Source organism: Montipora capricornis, chromosome 4, assembly GCF_036669925.1.
Source record: "Montipora capricornis isolate CH-2021 chromosome 4, ASM3666992v2, whole genome shotgun sequence".
Classification (NCBI taxonomy): domain Eukaryota; kingdom Metazoa; phylum Cnidaria; class Anthozoa; order Scleractinia; family Acroporidae; genus Montipora; species Montipora capricornis.
In genome coordinates this window covers 12,237,544-12,255,043 of record NC_090886.1, presented here as the reverse complement: position 1 = coordinate 12,255,043, position 17,500 = coordinate 12,237,544, and the positions used below count along the sequence as shown (strand labels likewise).

General features: G+C 40.5%; 1 protein-coding gene across 1 annotated transcript in view; it reads left to right on the top strand.

The window, feature by feature from the left end:
* LOC138045542 (glutathione hydrolase 1 proenzyme-like) overlaps window positions 1–10,970 on the top strand; it is an 11,086-nt gene extending 116 nt beyond the window's left edge. Inside the window, exons 1-8 of the mRNA XM_068892082.1 lie at window positions 1–22; window positions 2,114–2,565; window positions 3,110–3,302; window positions 3,602–3,906; window positions 4,747–4,886; window positions 7,662–7,849; window positions 8,570–8,810; window positions 9,713–10,970. The exon at window positions 1–22 is cut by the window's left edge and continues 116 nt beyond it. Coding sequence (XP_068748183.1) covers window positions 1–22; window positions 2,114–2,565; window positions 3,110–3,302; window positions 3,602–3,906; window positions 4,747–4,886; window positions 7,662–7,849; window positions 8,570–8,810; window positions 9,713–9,982 — 1,811 coding nt within the window. The 3' untranslated portion in view covers window positions 9,983–10,970. The remainder of the gene's footprint in view (window positions 23–2,113; window positions 2,566–3,109; window positions 3,303–3,601; window positions 3,907–4,746; window positions 4,887–7,661; window positions 7,850–8,569; window positions 8,811–9,712) is intronic.
* Window positions 10,971–17,500: the final 6,530 nt, after the last annotated feature.

Sequence of the window (17,500 nt, the reverse complement as noted above, 5' to 3'; positions counted from 1 at the left end):
CAAGGGAGGTCGATCTAGCCGAGTAAGTCATTCTTGTTTATTGAGCTTAAAACAAATGGCATGCAACGTACTCTCGTTGTGAGGCAGGTTTAATCGCGAATTGTACTATATTGTAGCGCGGTACTTTTACAAATGAAAATTTTGCAATTATTCTACTCTATAGATAGCAATAAAATTTCGCAACAAAGGCACTCAATGTATAATACAGAATGAATAATTCGCTGTTATTCAAATGTCATTAACTGCGAAGTAGTCAATCCCAATAATATTCTAGCGAAGATATTTCGCAGTTAATCAAATTTCCTTAACGGCGAAGTAGCCAATCGCATCAATACAATAGAGGGGTTATTTCGCAGTTATCGAAATTTCGTTAACGGCGAAGTAGCCAGTCACAATAGGAGAATTGAGATCAGAGAATATTTCGCAGTTATTTAAATTTCATTAACCGGGAAGCAGCCAATAACGATAATAGAATAAAGGGCATACAGCTGCTTTGCAAACTAGAGTTCAATTTCCAAAATATCTTTTAAACCAACTACAGTCTTCTCTGTTAGCAAACCGGGGCGAAATCCTTAAATTGAACAGCATCATCTGAAGTAATGCGCTTGTTAGGAGTGCCAAATATGCATGCTTGCCGATCTGAAGATGAAAATGTTGCAACTTACTCTTACTACACTAGAGTCAGTTTTGACTTTCATTCTTCGTGCAAATCATGCAATATTCCAGTAGCTTGACAAACACAGCCGAAATCTGCTAAAAACATTCTTTTATTTCTAATTTCGACTGAAGGAGGCAACTTAGGGGCATAAAACTTTTCGATTTCCTCAATGCAATAAGTGAACTCTCTGCTTCCCGAGTTATTTGTTGCCCGCGAGATTTTTCATTGAACGGTATTTTTCCCTGTTTTCAACTCTTCAGTATCAAAGGAAGTACGGCTCCAATGTAAAGCTAAACACTTACTATTCTATAAAGTGTAATTCCATCACCAACACACTGTTTTGGACAACAGGATCCCTTCTCTCTCCGATTATTAGTAAGAAAAACAATCAAAGAAACTGAAACAATCACAGCTGTCAACGGAGTGTCAAGCGTGACGAACTGATCGCTTTCTGTGTTGCGTGACTCTGAAGCAACCCATCAAATCGCTATGGCAATCACTCTCGACCCCCGAGCTCTTCTCCTTTGACTGTGTCAAAAAGATCATGAACCGAGCACTGATTCCGAGGCTCTGGTGACGAATCCACCTGGCAAACAAATTCTGGAAGAAAGGTTGGAATAGGCCTTTTTCGATATATTAAAATTCAGCTTGAAAAAAGAGAGGTTGAGAGGACAAATACAAAGGAAAGTGGATGACATGTAAATATTTTCCACATTCATTCCGAAGTGTTTCCATTGTTTTTGTCCTCACTGCCTCACTATTATAAGCTGAATATTTGTTATTTCGAAAATGGCTTCTTGAACTAATTCACAAAGTGGAATGATCAATTTTGCAAATTAATAATATTTTTTTTTTTTTCATTGAATTGACTTTCACATTGACTACGTTATCGGCGTCATGGCGTGACAATTGTGTTCCTTAAATATCCAACGAATCTCTTGATTAAAAGCTCTTAGAACTCATATTGTTTCCTGCCTGAGATGTTGCGAAATACATTTGCATAATAATAAGATAATCGAAAGTAATGTCTTAATTTAGTTAATTGTCTTTATCTTAAGTTTTCAGGTGTCTGTAAAAGACAGTTGCTTAAATTGTCCAGATAATAGCGAGGATCACTTGTCTCCTTTGTTTATTTGACTCTGTTGGAACCTCAATCCCCTATCATAAGAAGAAAAGTTTTTCGACTTCGGGAAACCTGTTCGTAACACAATAGTTTTTGAATTAAGTTTCGAAAAACTAAGGCAATGTATTTTTTTTCTTCGCAAAAGAGAGTATTCAAAGCAACTTGTCCAAAGCGCGAAAAAATGAGCGCAAAGTCGCGAATAGTTTTTCAATCGTGTAAATACTTTCTACACGCAATTGTTAACCCGTGAGAAGGAAAGCTCGTGATGAAAATGAATACATTTTAGTCCCGTAACAAATTTGTGCCCTTTTTTTATTTTTCATTACCCACAGGAGTTCTCTCTCTATTTCCGAAACAAGGCAAAAACGAAAACTTTGGTATATCGCTTGCTCCGTCCTGTTTGTTCTGTCTTGTATCGGTGCTGGCATTTTTGTTGCATATTGGTTCACTAGGAGTCAACTACCGGAGAAAATAACGCTTCCAGAGTACCCGAGCTCACTAGGAGGACCGTACAACCATGCTAGCGTTGCGTCGGACGCCGGCCCGTGTTCAACTATTGGCAAGGATATTCTTCAACGAAACGGATCAGTCGTCGACTCAGCAGTTGCCACGATGTTGTGCGTCGGTGTAATCAATATGCATTCGACAGGGATCGGAGGGGCTGGGTTTATGCTCGTTTATAATCGGAGCCGAAGATCTGCCGAAGTGTTTGACTTTCGAGGCGTGGCCCCCATCAAAGCTACCAAGGATATGTTTAAAAACATTAGTTACGAAGAAATCAATGGTAAGAACAAATGAGAATACTATTTGATACCATTATTAAATTTCTATGGGCATCAAGGGAAGTATTTTCCTCTTCCCTCACAACTTAATGATTTTCTTTTCGAGTTCTCGCCTCCACCTCCCAAAGAAACGCTGGGAATCAATAGCCCTTTTCACGGTTAGTTTTTCTCATTTTCATTCCAATGTAATCTAACGTGGGTGATAGGCAATTTCGGGTTAAAACTACAAAATAACCCGAAATTGCCTCGCGTACATGCTAGCTTATATTGTTATCATGCAAATGAGAAAAAAAAAACTAACCGTGAAAAAGGTTATTCGTGCGAACCAGAAAGCCCTGCAAACGTGGATACAATTTATGCAATTCTAGCAGTAGAAAAACACGGTCAAAGGTTTACGAAGGATTGATGACTGCTAACACCCCCCACCCCCCCTCCCCCCCCTCCCCCCCTCCCCTTGGTTCCTGAACTTCCACCAACTCCTTCCTCTTAAGATGAGGAACTCGAAACCACCTCATTAAACTTCTGGTTTTTCTTTTTCTCGTCAAGGTACATTAGCCACAGATGTTCCTGGGGAAGTGCGTGGTTACTATGCGGCTTGGAAAGCCTACGGAAGGTTACCATGGAAACAGCTTGTTCAACCAGCAATTGAAAAAGCCAAATATGGGTTTCTTATAAACAAATCGCTTTACAAAACGATGGTTAAAGAAAAATACAGTCTGCGGAAAGATCCAGGTTTAAGGTGAGTGAATAATAATGGTCCTTGGGAAACTCCACTGTTGAGATCAAAGTCTTTAGACCGATATTTTTTAAGATATAGCTTGACGGGCAAGGTTACGGAAAGTAGAAGGCCAGAATTTCGGTGAGGCTATTTTACGACACACAACTGCGTTTGGAAGACGCAAAAATTTAAGGTGGTTCTGCTAGGAAAAGCTTTCTTTCCCTCACTCGAAAATCTTTAGCGAGAGCAGTTGCAACAAACGTACAAGACATTGTCACCTCAATTCGCTAAGTCCGTCGTTGTTATTGTTTTGTTTCCAGGCAACTGCTATTAGATGGTCATGGAAACCTCAGAAAATTAGGAGACAATATCACCAACCCCCAATACGCGCAAACACTCGAGGATGTACGGGACGATCCCGAGAGCTTTTATAATGGACAACTAGCGAGAAGGATCGTGCAGGACATACGATCGCGCGGTGGGATCATTTCTCTACAAGATCTTAAATACTACGACGTTCAGCGAAAAAGCGCCATAGTCAACCAAATGGGAAATATGACGTGGTATACGGTTCCACCACCGTCTAGCGGACCGGTGATAACTTTGATGTTAAATATTCTAAAAGGTGTGTTTTTTGTAAGTTGCAAAGATCCACGAATTGTGTACTGTTTAATAAACGAGCAGAAGTATTTTATCCGGCTTTAAACCATGAAGCGAAGCGAAGTGGTTTAACTTAGACCCGACAAAACACGACCAACGAGTTTATTGAACGGCTTCGGAAGCATTCCCGCACAAATAGCGTGTCCCTCTGCAGTGCAAACAAAGGTTCAAATTGTGAGAGGAGAACATTAGCATTCAAGGAAAAAAAACAGCTATGCCTTATGAGAATGCTGTTCAAAAGCAGATTTATCAGTTTTTAAAGCTCATGCAGTGACGCTTGATCGGTGATCTGATAGGTTGTTTCACTCATGAATTATTAATGAGCTTTTGAAGTAAGTATCAGCACGCTATGATGTTGAATTGTTGCAATCTTTGGCTCTGGAGAAAATTTTAAATTGCGATTCCGAAGGCACTGAAGGGGAAATGTAGAAATTAAGCCATATGCATGAAAAACACAACATAGGCACAAAAATGTTGGATGACAATAGCCTAGTTTTCAAACGTTTTTATGCGCAGACAATGGACCTCTTTAGCTTGTACGTTTTGTTTTCCCATTTCAGACCACGTGATGTTCCCAAGGGAATTTTCCTTTTGTTTTTTCATGAGTTATGCATACATATGCACGTGCATAAGACGACATTTGAAAGAAACTGTTCCCTAGAGTAACATCACGTGGTCTGAAATGGGAAAACAAAATGTACAAGCTAAAGAGGTCCATTAGAATGATACAATCATTTGCCCATAACGTGACGTAAGTCACGTAGTGTAAAGGAATTGCAAAACGTTTTGCATTTTTTCTTTTCAGGGTACAACATGACGTCAGAGTCTCGTGCTAATACGGCCAATTCGTCTTTGACATATCATCGCATAATTGAAGCATTCAAATTTGGTTTCTCCTGGAGGGCGCATCTGGGGGATCCCGCATTCAATAACGACACCAATGAGGTTGGTCTTATCATGTCCAGTTGTTTACTCAAGTTCGTGAAGAGGCGTAAATATATCACATTGGGCGCTTTTAACTGAGATCTTGGAGCACGAAATCGACGAAAACGTTACCTCAAAAATATAGTTCAGTGTGGACGAAATACCCTAAAAATAAACTGATACGAGAGGTTTCAGAGTAAGAATAAGGCCGGAATAATAGAGTCGCTTTGTATGCTCACGTTGTCGTCGAAAAGCTCAAATTTGGTGATTTCACGTCGTTGTTATGCAAAGAAGGGCAAAAGTAAATGCTAATAAAGTGCGTACCGCATGTGCCGCACGATTAGTTTCCTCTTTTAACCAATCACATTACTGTTTTGTGGCGTTTTCGTTCAAGTCGCCTTCGTAAATCCTATTGACCCGTGGCCCTTGAGGGTCTAATTGTTTTAGTATTACCCTACTAGTCGGACAGAAAAGGCAATAATAAAGTTAGCAAATGCAAGTTGAAGAAATATTTATTTGGGAATAAAACGAGAGAAAGCGTCACACTTTTCGCTACTCGAGGACTAGTACTAATAGTCCTCTAGTAGCGTAGCCAATCAAAATGCAGGATTTGCATTAGTCCACTAGTTGGGTGATACTAATACACGATAATCACCTAAGGGGTTTTTTTCAAGGTGGCCGCCATCTGTTTTGTCGAGGTGTAAGGTAAAGTCTGCTACGAGCCTAGAAGGCCCATCAGGCGGGCGCTTATCTCCGCGGTTTCTGTAGCATGAGGCGACTAGGAGTATTTCTACTCCCCCTGGCTGGGATGCCAGTCCATCGCAGGGTTACCCCCAGCATTAAATTCGCCGGTACCAATTTTTACACCTGGGTGGAGAGAGGCACCGTACGTGAGAGTAAAGTGTCTTGCCCAAGAACACAACACAATGTCCTCGACCAGGACCCGCGAACCCGGACCACTCGATCCGAGCGCACTAACCATGAGGCCACCGTGCCTCCCGAGGGTCAAGTATTTATGAGTCAATGAGTCAATGAGTCAATGAGTCAATGAGTCAATGAGTCAATGAGTCAATGAGTCAATGAGTCATGAGTCAATGAGTCATGAGTCATGAGTCATGAGTCAATGAGTCAATGAGTCAACGAGTTAGTGCAGTTAATTAAACCATAAAATGAAAGCTAAAATTTCAGAGAGTGCTTAGGCCTTCATGTAATCACTGAAACGAGGATTAGGCTCAATCAACAAATTATTGCTATATTGACTGTAACTCCATTGACTCATGACTCATGACTCATTGAGTCATTGACTCATTTGACTCATTTGACTCATAAAACATGCATTCTCGTGCCTCCCAGGTGACAGATAAAGAAATTAAGTGTTTTAAAGAAAATGTCTATTTCAAATAATAACCTATGTAATTATACGAAAAGAATTATTCACATCAGGCTCGGTTATTTTGTCTCGGTTTTTATTCACCGATATTTACCTCGCCTTCGGCGAATAATTGTTAATTGTGCAATTGCCCCTTTAAGCATTACCCTGCTTTTCATTTTCTTATGTTTGAATGCGCTCAATTCCTAGGGAACATCTCTGGAAATACAATTAAAAACTACAGCAACTAAAAGAACCGCACTGGGCGACTGCACTCCTTTTTTTTCTTAAGTACCTTTTTTATGAGAACGTTGAGGCTGCGATTAACCAAAATTTTAAGAACATATTCATTACATTCGTCAGAACGTTTTTATTTTGTTCATTTGTATGTTAAATGAAAGCATAAAATAAAGGCAAATTAATGTAAATTAACCCAAATACTTACTGCGCTTTCAATAACATGCGGACCTCAATCGACAAATGCGTTTTTCACTACCGTCAATCAAATGTTCGGCGGCTCCTACTAGCTTCCGACTATATTGTCTGAACTGTGCTCAACGATTTGATCATCATTTGATTACTGCACGCTCGACAATAGTCGGAAGCTTGGAGGAGCCGCCGAACATTTGATTGACGGTAGCGAAAAACGTATTTGTCGGTTGACCTTATTCAATTCAATTCAATTCAATTCATTCAATTTATTTGTTTATGAGCATTACAATATCATCATAGTCCTAGGCGACCCGCAACTAGCGAAGGTATTCTGGGCGGGCCATCTTTTTTAAAGAAGTCCTGTCACTGTTCTTGAACACATATTATTAAATAAAATCCCAAAGTACATAGTACAAAATAAGACATCAGCCAATTAGTTAATTAATTACACAGTTATCAAGATACAAAGTTGAAATATGACTAATTACAATATAACTTTAATTTAACATTAACTTTAATTACCGGAGAGATGTTTGCAAATTTCCGTGCAGCGTAAATCAACATTCATCTCCTCGATTTCCATTAGTTTTAACAGCCGATTTTTGAGTTCACGCTGAAACGGGGTTCCGCATGATACTGAAAGGCGCAGTAAGGCGGGCATCATTTTGTGTAACATAACAATGGTTTTCTTATTGCATTATACACATCTCAGTTTGTAATAACGGGAAGTTCTCATTTACAATCGTTCCAAATAACTTCAACACCACCAAAGTCATCAGGTGAAACAAAGTCTGATGTAAATTTAAGAACATCTTAATTAAGAACGTTTTCAACCTCAGTCACATCGCAAAAATATGTAAAAACGTTCAGCCTCAGCTACAAAATTAGACGTTATAAAAAAAAAAAAGAGTGCATCTCTATGAAACCCTTATCATATCATTGCTTGGACTTTCAGTGACTCAGGAGGTGCCTTTAAACTTTTCTTTTTCCCATAGACTGTCTCTAAGATGACAAACCAAACGTTTGCAGAGTCGTTGCGGCAAAAGATTTGGGACAATCAAACCCACAGCAATGCCTCGTACTACGGAAACTTGCAGTTTGCAGAAGACTACGGAACCTCGCATCTGTCTGTCTTGTCACCGAACGGAGATGCTGTGTCTCTGACCTCCTCGATTAATTATTAGTAAGTATCAAACAAATTGTAATCAATGATTCCGCACGAAAGGCGTTTTAGTTCGTAAGTGAAAGAGTTTGACAACAAACCATTGTTTACCTCCGACGTAAGATAACTTAGGCAAGTACTGGTCCTTTTAAGCTGCCGTTAAACATTCTACAGTCGCTTTCCTCAAGAAACTGCCTTTATTTTCGCGTTTTGATGACGACTCTTCAAGTTACGCAATAAAAACGTTTTGATCAGGATTTGTTTTGATTTAAGAGTTACCGGTTTTTGCTTTGTAACCCACTGGCAGGCTCGTTCAAACTAAATAGTAATACGTATTCATATTATTTAACAGAATTATCTTCTCGTGTGTACAACTGAAAGAAAATTAATTCGTTGTAGGGAACTAGACGGTTTGTTTACGGCTTGAAGTTGTTTAGTGACTCACCCTGCGAACGGTTTGTGTTAATGGGTTGCTTCGATTTTCTGTCGCCGAAAGATGCGCAGCCGAAAGCTACTGAATGGAATGGAGCCATTGAGGGAAATTTATTGTGCGCCATTGGTCGAAATGAACATCTCAGCTCATTGGAGCCTGTTCGCAGGCTATCTAATAAATCTGAAGTGATACGCAAACAAGCTATACAAACGTAACGGACTTAATTAATTTGACTTAAATGAACGGCCCAAACTTGCCCCATTTACCACATCAACTGAATAAATTTCAAACTGTACTCTTTGTTCCAGCTTTGGATGTAAATATCGTTCCACAGATACTGGAATAATATACAACAACGAGATGGCTGATTTCTCAACACCAGGCGAAGATAATCCAGATGGCATAGAACCTTCCAAAAGCAACTTCATCAAACCCGGAAAAAGGCCGCAGTCCTCTATTTCGCCTGTCATTTTCACTGATGAAAATGGACGAGTAAGACTGGTAGCGGGTGCTTCAGGGGGTCCGCTTATTACAACAGCGGTTTGTCTAGTGAGTAACGCATGGCTACGCGAGAGATTCCATGACTCTTCCAAATACATTTTGCCATAAATTTGAGGTAGTTGTTTTTCAAGGGCCTTATTCGCGCGGTGGCCTATTGGCTATAGACAACGGATTTCGTACTCCGAGCCTCGAGTTGAAATGTTTGGAAACGAGTTTCGGTGCGCAAAAACGAAAGCTTTCAATGCCTCGGGATTCAAGATGTCCGCCGTGTGATTGAGGCCTATTATGTCATGTTTTAATCTTGAAGACATAATGAAACAAAGAACGCGACAGGGATGACGTTGATTGTTCAGTTCATAAGATAACTAAATAAACTTCACCAAGGTGGTGGAGTTTGGCTCCAACAGTGTGCCCTCCAGAAGCTGAAACTCCTTGCCCTTGTTTCTGCGAATTGTGCCGCGGCGAAGGGTTGCTCAACACCCCACACAATTTATGAACAAGGGTTGTGAGACGGGGCCTATGGCTTAACGGTCTTCTCGGAAAAGAAGTGTTGTGAAATCCTCGTTCCCAGGGCTTTTCACCACCAGGGCTCTCGTTGGTGAGACGTCCTGGGAACGAGGTTGGTAATGTGACTTTAAGTCCTTATGTATTGGACCGGAGTTCGAAACCACGCCCTCGGTCAGTGTAAAACCTATTGACCCAGTCGGTAGCAGTAAGGCGTATCAGTTTTCTTCCATTGACTTTTGGTATTCTTTATAGCACTTTGAGGCGAACTTTGGCGAATGCTTAATTTCGATCTTGTTGAACTCTGACTCTAAGCCGGATTTATTGGACGCCCGAGACCTACCCCTGCGCAAGGGAATGCTAATTTTGAAGAGGAAAACGTGTTGATTGCTCGAAGTATAGAACTAACACACTTTAATGTTGAAGATGGGGTCTTTTCCTTGCAGGCTGTTATGAATGAGCTTTGGTTTTCACGTGGCATTTCGAAAGCCGTAGACGATCCTCGTGTTCACCACCAACTTTTCCCTAAGACAGTTATGATCGAAAAGCCTCCTTACAGCATCCCCCAAGGGATTCAGGACGGTTTGCGGTTGCGCAAACACAACATTACAGCTAGCGATGATTCTGCGGCCGTGCAAGCGATAGTTAAAATCAAGGACAGGGAAATTTACGGCAAAAGTGACCCAAGAAAGCATGGATGGCCGGATGGATTTTAAAAGAGGAGCTTTTATATTTATTAATTCGTGATTAGATAGCCGCTGGTCTTGTTTACATTTTAGATGATGCTGATTAAAATCTACCCAGCTTTTACTTCGGCAAAGAAGATAATTTGTATCATGCTTCAAATTACGTACTGCTCTTTTGGATTTCTCAAATTGAGCCATTTATATTCGAACTCGGATTTTGCGTATCTAGCTTTCAGATTGGTTTTATTATTCAATCTCGGTTAGCAGCTTATATACCGTATGAACTAATATGGAAACCGGCTGACTGCGTCAAGTATTGCCAAACTGAGAACTTTGTGCGGGAAGCGAAATTTTAATTTTCAAGTGTCCAAGCGGAAATTTAATAAAAAAATTATTCCATTCGCGCTTGTTGGATATGAGACTGGTGATAGCCAACTCGGTGCTTCGTGTCTCGTTGACTACTTTCCATCTCATATCCAACAAGCGCGAATGGAAGAATTATTAATTTTTAAATTCTCAACCTTAGATAATGCAATTCTAGCTTTCTCATTGGTTCACTGGATCTCGGTTACCAGCCATTATACCTGCGTTTGACCTTATATGGAAATGAATGCGGCAAATGTCGCTCTGCATGAAATTTTTTGGCCCTGAAGTCAAATAAATTTCCGGTCGTTTCTTAAACTGAAATAAAATTTAGCAAAACCGAAAGTTAAAAATTTAATAAAACATATATTCCATTCACCCTTTTTGTATACGAGATTGGTAATAGCGAACTCGACGCTACGCGCCTCGTTGGCTATATACAAAAAGCGCAAATGGAATAATTATTAATTATTATCTTCTCAACCTCGGATAATGCATTTCGCGTGCTCTGATTGGTTCACTCAATCTCGGTTATCAGCTCATGTACCTTAGTTTGACCTTATATGGTAAACGATTGCGTCATGCGTTGCTAAACTAAAATTTTTTCGCCGGAAAGCGAGATTTCTCTTTGAATAAAATACAAAAAAGAAAAAAACTTTTTCTGTGGAAAGTTTGAATCAATTTCGACGTTTAGAAGTACGCGAAAAGGCAAGAATGTTTTTGTGATAAGCCTACGTCTGTCTGAGCACAAGGTATAACACAACATCGCATCTTCATCAAGTTTTCTCGATTTCGCTTGGATTTTCTCGCTTTTTCGCTCGTATTTCGTACTTCCAAATTTTTGGAGTTAAAGGAATTTAATAAAACAATTATTCCATTCTCGCGTTTTGGATATGACACTGGTTGGTTATAGCCAACTCTGCGCTACGCGCCTCGTTGGTCATTTACCGTCTCATATCCAACGCGCGCTCATGGAATAATTGTTAAATATATTTGCATAACAGTAAGAATTCTATTTTCCCATTCCCGACTCCGAAGCTTTTTGGAGTTTGTTGTATCACCGCGCCCATTTCACGCGCACGTGATCCACATGTGATTGACCACGCCACCGAAAAAAATGCGCACGCATTTGTCCTGTCTTGTCAAGCCAGTACCCTAACATACAGTGTAATTCGTGATAAACATAAATTAGCATATATAATTTACTATTATGCCAGTAAAGACGTATGGGAAGCCAATTAGTATTTGTAACAGGAGTGTGTGTTTGTTTTCAATGACGAGGGATTTTAAGCATGGACAACGGCAACGTCATTGAAAACGTCTCTCCAAAATATAACTTGGCGCTATCGCAAGTATTTCGCGATTAATCCGTCTTGTTCACATTCATCGATATCTGTACAACATAGGTGAACTATCCTGGAACCGGATGGGTAAGAACGGTTTTAAAATCAAAAATAGAAAATAAAAGGCTCATTGTCATATGCTCACGTTGTCGTCAAAACCTAAAATGTGGTGATTTCACGTTGTTGTTTGCAAGGAAATTAGTGCTGTACGTGCACGAGTATTTTCCTCTTTTAACCAATCATATTCTTGCTTTGTGGCGTTGTCTTTGCCTTAGCTGTGGTCTTTGCTTAAACTCCCTATTAATAGTTGTGGTTACACTAGCCCTTTTACCCATGGGTAAATAGCGTTTATTGTCCCAGTTCTGTGAGTAGTCCTTATAGCTCATGCTGCTTTCATCGTTGCATACTACTTTGCTCTGTTGTCTGCAAAGGCCTATAGCGATAGCCTATAGCAATAAATCGTGCGATGTCGCCGTTACATAAAGCTCCGAAAAAAGGGGTACTTTGGGGTGGCCTCTTGTCACGATCCCGTTAGCTACCTCGCCAGAAATTAAGTCCATCCTTGAGGATGTTCTTATGATAGATAACAATTTATTGCTGTTAGTTGTAGATCTAACGTATTGAATTTCACTCAAATGTCTTCCTCTGTAGGGGTCTAGATTATTATTCCTCTTGTATAGATGTCGATAGGCTTCAAAGTTCAAGCGGTTTCATTTTGATAAAATGTTAACATCTGTTCTGTACCTTTAAGAATAAATTAACTGCAAAATATGTACTTTCCCGTTTTCCCGTACTAGGCACTTCAACATTTACATGATACAAAGACGAAGAAATAACTATATATTATACCTGTTACAGGTTGAATTAAAAGTAAGGTTTGTTTTTATTTCAACCTACGTAGCTTGATCTTTTCATCCTAGGTCAATTTTTTTCAACCTAGGTTATTATGAACTGTCTAAAAAAAAGGTTTTCCCTTTTTTGGGGGATGTAATTAAAAAATGGGGCCTGGATTTTTAGGGGGATAAAAACGAAAATAATAAAACAAACACTATTTACATTCCTCCTCCACTTTTCCCTTGCCTTCCGTTCTTCTTCCACGTACTGTCTCTCCCTTTCCGTCCCTTCTTCTTTGCTGTCCTTAAATTACTACCAACAGACTGTGCCACTTACGTTGAGCTTCAACAACATTCCATTGGACGTCCGAGATTACTTCGCCCGCAGTTTGCAAGTGTCAGACACTGCTCTCCTTCAATGCATTGAAAGCATTGGTGAAAGTTTCCAACCGATTTCGGTTGCTGATTCTATGGCTTACCTATTAGTTAAAACAGAGACTACGCTACGTAGGAATTAAGTGTACGAAGTGTAGCAAACGTAACAAACGTATAGCACTCAATACTAATAATCAAAAGGGAGTAAAAACAAGACTTTGAAAAGTCAGGGAAAAGGGTTTCACAGGCTCTTGTAAGTGTTATTTCTTTTCAATTATCAAATAATTGAAAAATAATACTTGCTACGTTTTCAACGCTTGCTGCACCTCGCACACTTACTTACGCTTGCTACACTTGCCTTGCTACACCACGTACACTTCGTATACTTAGTACGATTACACTTACTACTTATTACAATTCTTGCTACGTTTGCTATGCTTGCTACACTACCAACACTTCACTTCGTAAATTGCTATGCTTCCTACGCTTTCTAACACTTACAATAGTTGCTAGACGTATCACCAGAGAACTTGGGTTTCTTGAATGCCGCCCACTTTTATCAACTCATTGACGTTAGCTGATCCCAATTAAACCAACCAATTAGAGCCGACTATTTTCGCGGAAATTATAGGCGTCAAGGCGATCGTCTTACACTTTCGTTTGTTGTTGCATGCATTACATGGCGAATAACGGAGAATTTACATCGAAGGGAGATACGCCTGCAAAGCCAGACTAAGGAAGAAAAAGCCAACAGGAAAACGTTAACGCTTTTTTGTAGGTTGTGTGGTGTTAATCTGAAGATAAAATTCGGTAACTTTTCACATGCAGTATCTAAGAGCAGTGGAAATTTAATTTTCCCTTATTAATTCCTATTTGGCCTTTTGACAACATTATTGCAATAGGTGTATCTTAACAGTGCAAGGATTACAATAACCCTTCTATGCCATCACTGAGTGATTCAAATTTCCTAGATGGTGCTATAATAATAATAATAATAATAATAATAATAATAATAATAATAATAATAATAATAATAATAATAATAATAATAATAATAATAATAATAATAATAATAATAATAATAATAATAATAATAATAATAATAAGAAGAAGAAGGTTCTTTGGAACCAGCAACATTAATGAGCTGCAAAAGATCGTCCTCCTAGGAACGGCGCACATACTGAGAAGGCTTCTGTCCATCAAATAAAAAAGTCCCCTGGTACCTCAGGACCAAGGATTGGCCCCGGTTCAAGGAGACTGAAAGAAGCAATTAATAGCACTGTAAACTATAATAATAATAATAATAATAATAATAATAATAATAATAATAATAATAATAATAATAATAATAATAATAATAATAATAATCCATGGCGAAGTAGGGAGGCCGTGTTTTTGGTCTGCCTTCGTGTGACTTGACCAAATCGCTAACTTTCGAACTGCCAGCCAAGCCAAAAGCGCTGGACCAACAGAACAGTATTTATAGAATACTTGCTACGAATCTTACTCTGTGATAAGTTTACGGAGGCGACTTACGGCGATCTTTTTTTCTTACCAATTTGGACTGTGTTGTCATCTAATATGTCGGACGACCATTTGAGCGGGCGAACAAGGGCTGCAAGGCGTACAACCCGCCTGAAATGGATGGCACAAATGAACAGTGATGTCTTAGAGTGCAAGGCTAAGGCTAAGGAGCTGACAGAGTTACAAGATCCTCCTAGATACGCGGATGGGAAGAAACGAGGCTACATGTCTGTCCTGAAGGAACTTTGGGACGAGAGAGGTTATTTTCATCTTGGCCTCTCAGAATTACACCTTAGAAATCAGGCAGCATATCTGGAAAAAGTGATGGGAAATGTACAGGACACCATTCTTAGGAATGCTATAGGAACGGAGAGTGAGACCGGACAGCCTGTAGAAGAGAGGAATTTATTATACGAAGTTCAGGAGCCATCAATAAATGAAAGCGAACAAGGCACCTCGGATTTGCATACGGCGAACGAAAACAACCATCTCGAGGGACCTCAATTTTTAGAGGAAACAAACCTTGACGCACGTGAAATCCTGGAAGGCGCGATACCGATTTTCGCTTCAGTTAACTCAAATACCGGTGATTTTAGTAGCCGAGATATTGACACGAGAGTGAAACAAAGGCCAACGCAATCAGACATCAACACCATCAACACGGTCATCAATGAGCTCAGGAGGCGTGAAGAAGGACATACTTTAGACCCTATTCGCAATCCCTTTGTGGTCGCTTTTTTGATACACAAGGGATGGAAGAAAGAACCCGGGACAACGGAGCGGAGGAAAAGGAAAACACCTAGTGAAAGGATTAAGGAAGCGTTTGTAAAACAAGCTACCGAGGTTGGGAAAAAAATCTCAGTTGCAGTAGCGGAGCTGGATAGGATAAAGGGAAATAAAAAGATCACAAACAAGGGAAAAAAGAACAGATAAATGCTCGAGAAGGAGTGTGGAAAGTTGTCAGCGGCGAGCATTGTCACATACATCGAGAGAAAAAAGTCAGACCTCCGTAAAGCGAAAAGAGCGTTTATGCGAAAGAAAAAGCAGGAGGAGGCAAGAGATTTGAACACCCGTTTCCATGCTGACCCTGGTGGTGTCTTTGCACAATTTAGCAGAATGGTTGAGCAAGACGCCGACAACAACAAGCCCAATTATAAAACAACTAAGCAAACGAGTAAGGACGACGAAAGGGTTTTTGAAAGTATTCAAGACGCCTGTAGTTACTGGAAACATCTTTGGGAGACGAATGGCTCCACTGCGAATACTAAACCTGGGTGGTTAGTGGAAGTGAGAAGAGCGTTTGAAAAGCTAGTCCCAGTCCCTCGGCAAGACAGTTTCCAACTTAACAAGACGAAGTGTGCAGAGGCGATCAAGAAAAAACGCAACTGGAGTGCCCCGGGCCCCGATAGAATTGCAAACTACTGGTGGAAAAGGGCTGTCACTTTACATGAAGGGACTGCGGCTAGCTTCAATACCATCTTAACGGGCGAAGTCGGATATCCCAGCTGGTTCACAGGAGGGAAAACCAATCTGATCCCTAAGCCGGGCGAGCTCTCCAGTCAGAACCAGAGGCCTATAACACTGGACGAAAAAATGGATTTACACCAAATTTGCACAGTGCAAATATGGTGCAAAGATATACCTACGCAAGTGCAAACCATAAGCAAAGCTGGTAAAGTCCACATTTGCTACAATATTTGCATACCAATGTAAATAGGGTTGTAAATACAGACTTTACCAGCTTTGCTTAAGATTCGCACCAAAGTAGGTATATCTTTGCATCAGATTTGCACTGTGCAAATTGGTGTAAATCCGTTTTTTCGTCTAGTGTAACCTGTTTGAACACGCAGTATAAGTGGTTTACCACCTGCTTATTGTCACCAATGGACGAACATCTGGAGACACACAACCTGTTAGAAGAAGAGCAAAGGGGGGCCAGGACCAAGTGCAGTGGGACCATGGACAACTTAATGATTGACAGAATGGTTTGTCGAGATAGTCGAAATGGAAGCAGGAATCTAAGCATGGCTTGGATCGACGTGCGAAAGGCGTTCGATTCTGTAAGCCATGCTTGGTTGCAAGAAATGATGACGATGCACAAATTCCCCTTATGGATGTGCAGAACAGTGGCGCGACTGTGTGAAAGCTGGAATACGAAGATCACGGCCAGAACAAAGGTAGGGTATGAAATCTCTGACTTCATAAGGTTCAACAAAGGCCTTCCACAGGGCGACGCCCTATGTCCGAGGTTGTTCACTTTATGCCTTAACCCGATATCTTGGAAGTTGAAAGCATCGGAAGGATACAAGCTGTCAAGACCACTGAGTGGCAAGATTACGCACTTGCTATACATAGATGATATGAAGATATATGCAGCGTCGAAGGATAAACTTGAGAGAGTAATGAAGACAGTTAAAGAAGCCATGGGAGATGTCGGTTTGGAGTGGAACGAGAAGAAGTGTTCTACAGCTCATGTAAGGAGAGGTTCATTGGACAGCAGTTTGGGAGGCACTGTCATCGGAGAAAGGCAGGTCATACAAAATCTGAAGAAGGGAGAGACTTATAAGTTTTTGGGAGTTTTAGAAAATTCTAAGCAAGAGGACAGCTCTGTTCTGTGGGGAGCTTCAAAGGTTTCCTTGCAGAGACTGTCAATTATATGGTCGAGCCCCCTATCGGACTTCCACAAAGTCTTAGCATCTAATCAATACGCACTACCAGTTGTCGCCTACCCTATGTGGACACTAACATGGCCGCTTGCCGATTTACAACAACTCGATCGCGAAGCTCGCAAGATCATCAAAGAGAATGGAGGCTACCATCCACTCGTTTCAACCGAGTTGCTATACCTACCAAGGAAGTGTGGAGGCCGGGGACTGAAGTCATTTGAGAGCCTGTATAAGCAGACCAAAGTCAAGACCACAATGAAGCTGTACGCAAACGAAGATCGAACGATGAGTTTAGTGCGCGAGTTTGAAGAGAAGTGCGAACGAGCAAGAAGAAGATCACTCGTAAAGGATGCCAAGAAATTTGCTTTGGAAATGGACATTACCCTGGACCTTGCATACCCAGATCCCAAAGCGTTGCAAACTGACTCAGGTGAGGAATCACAT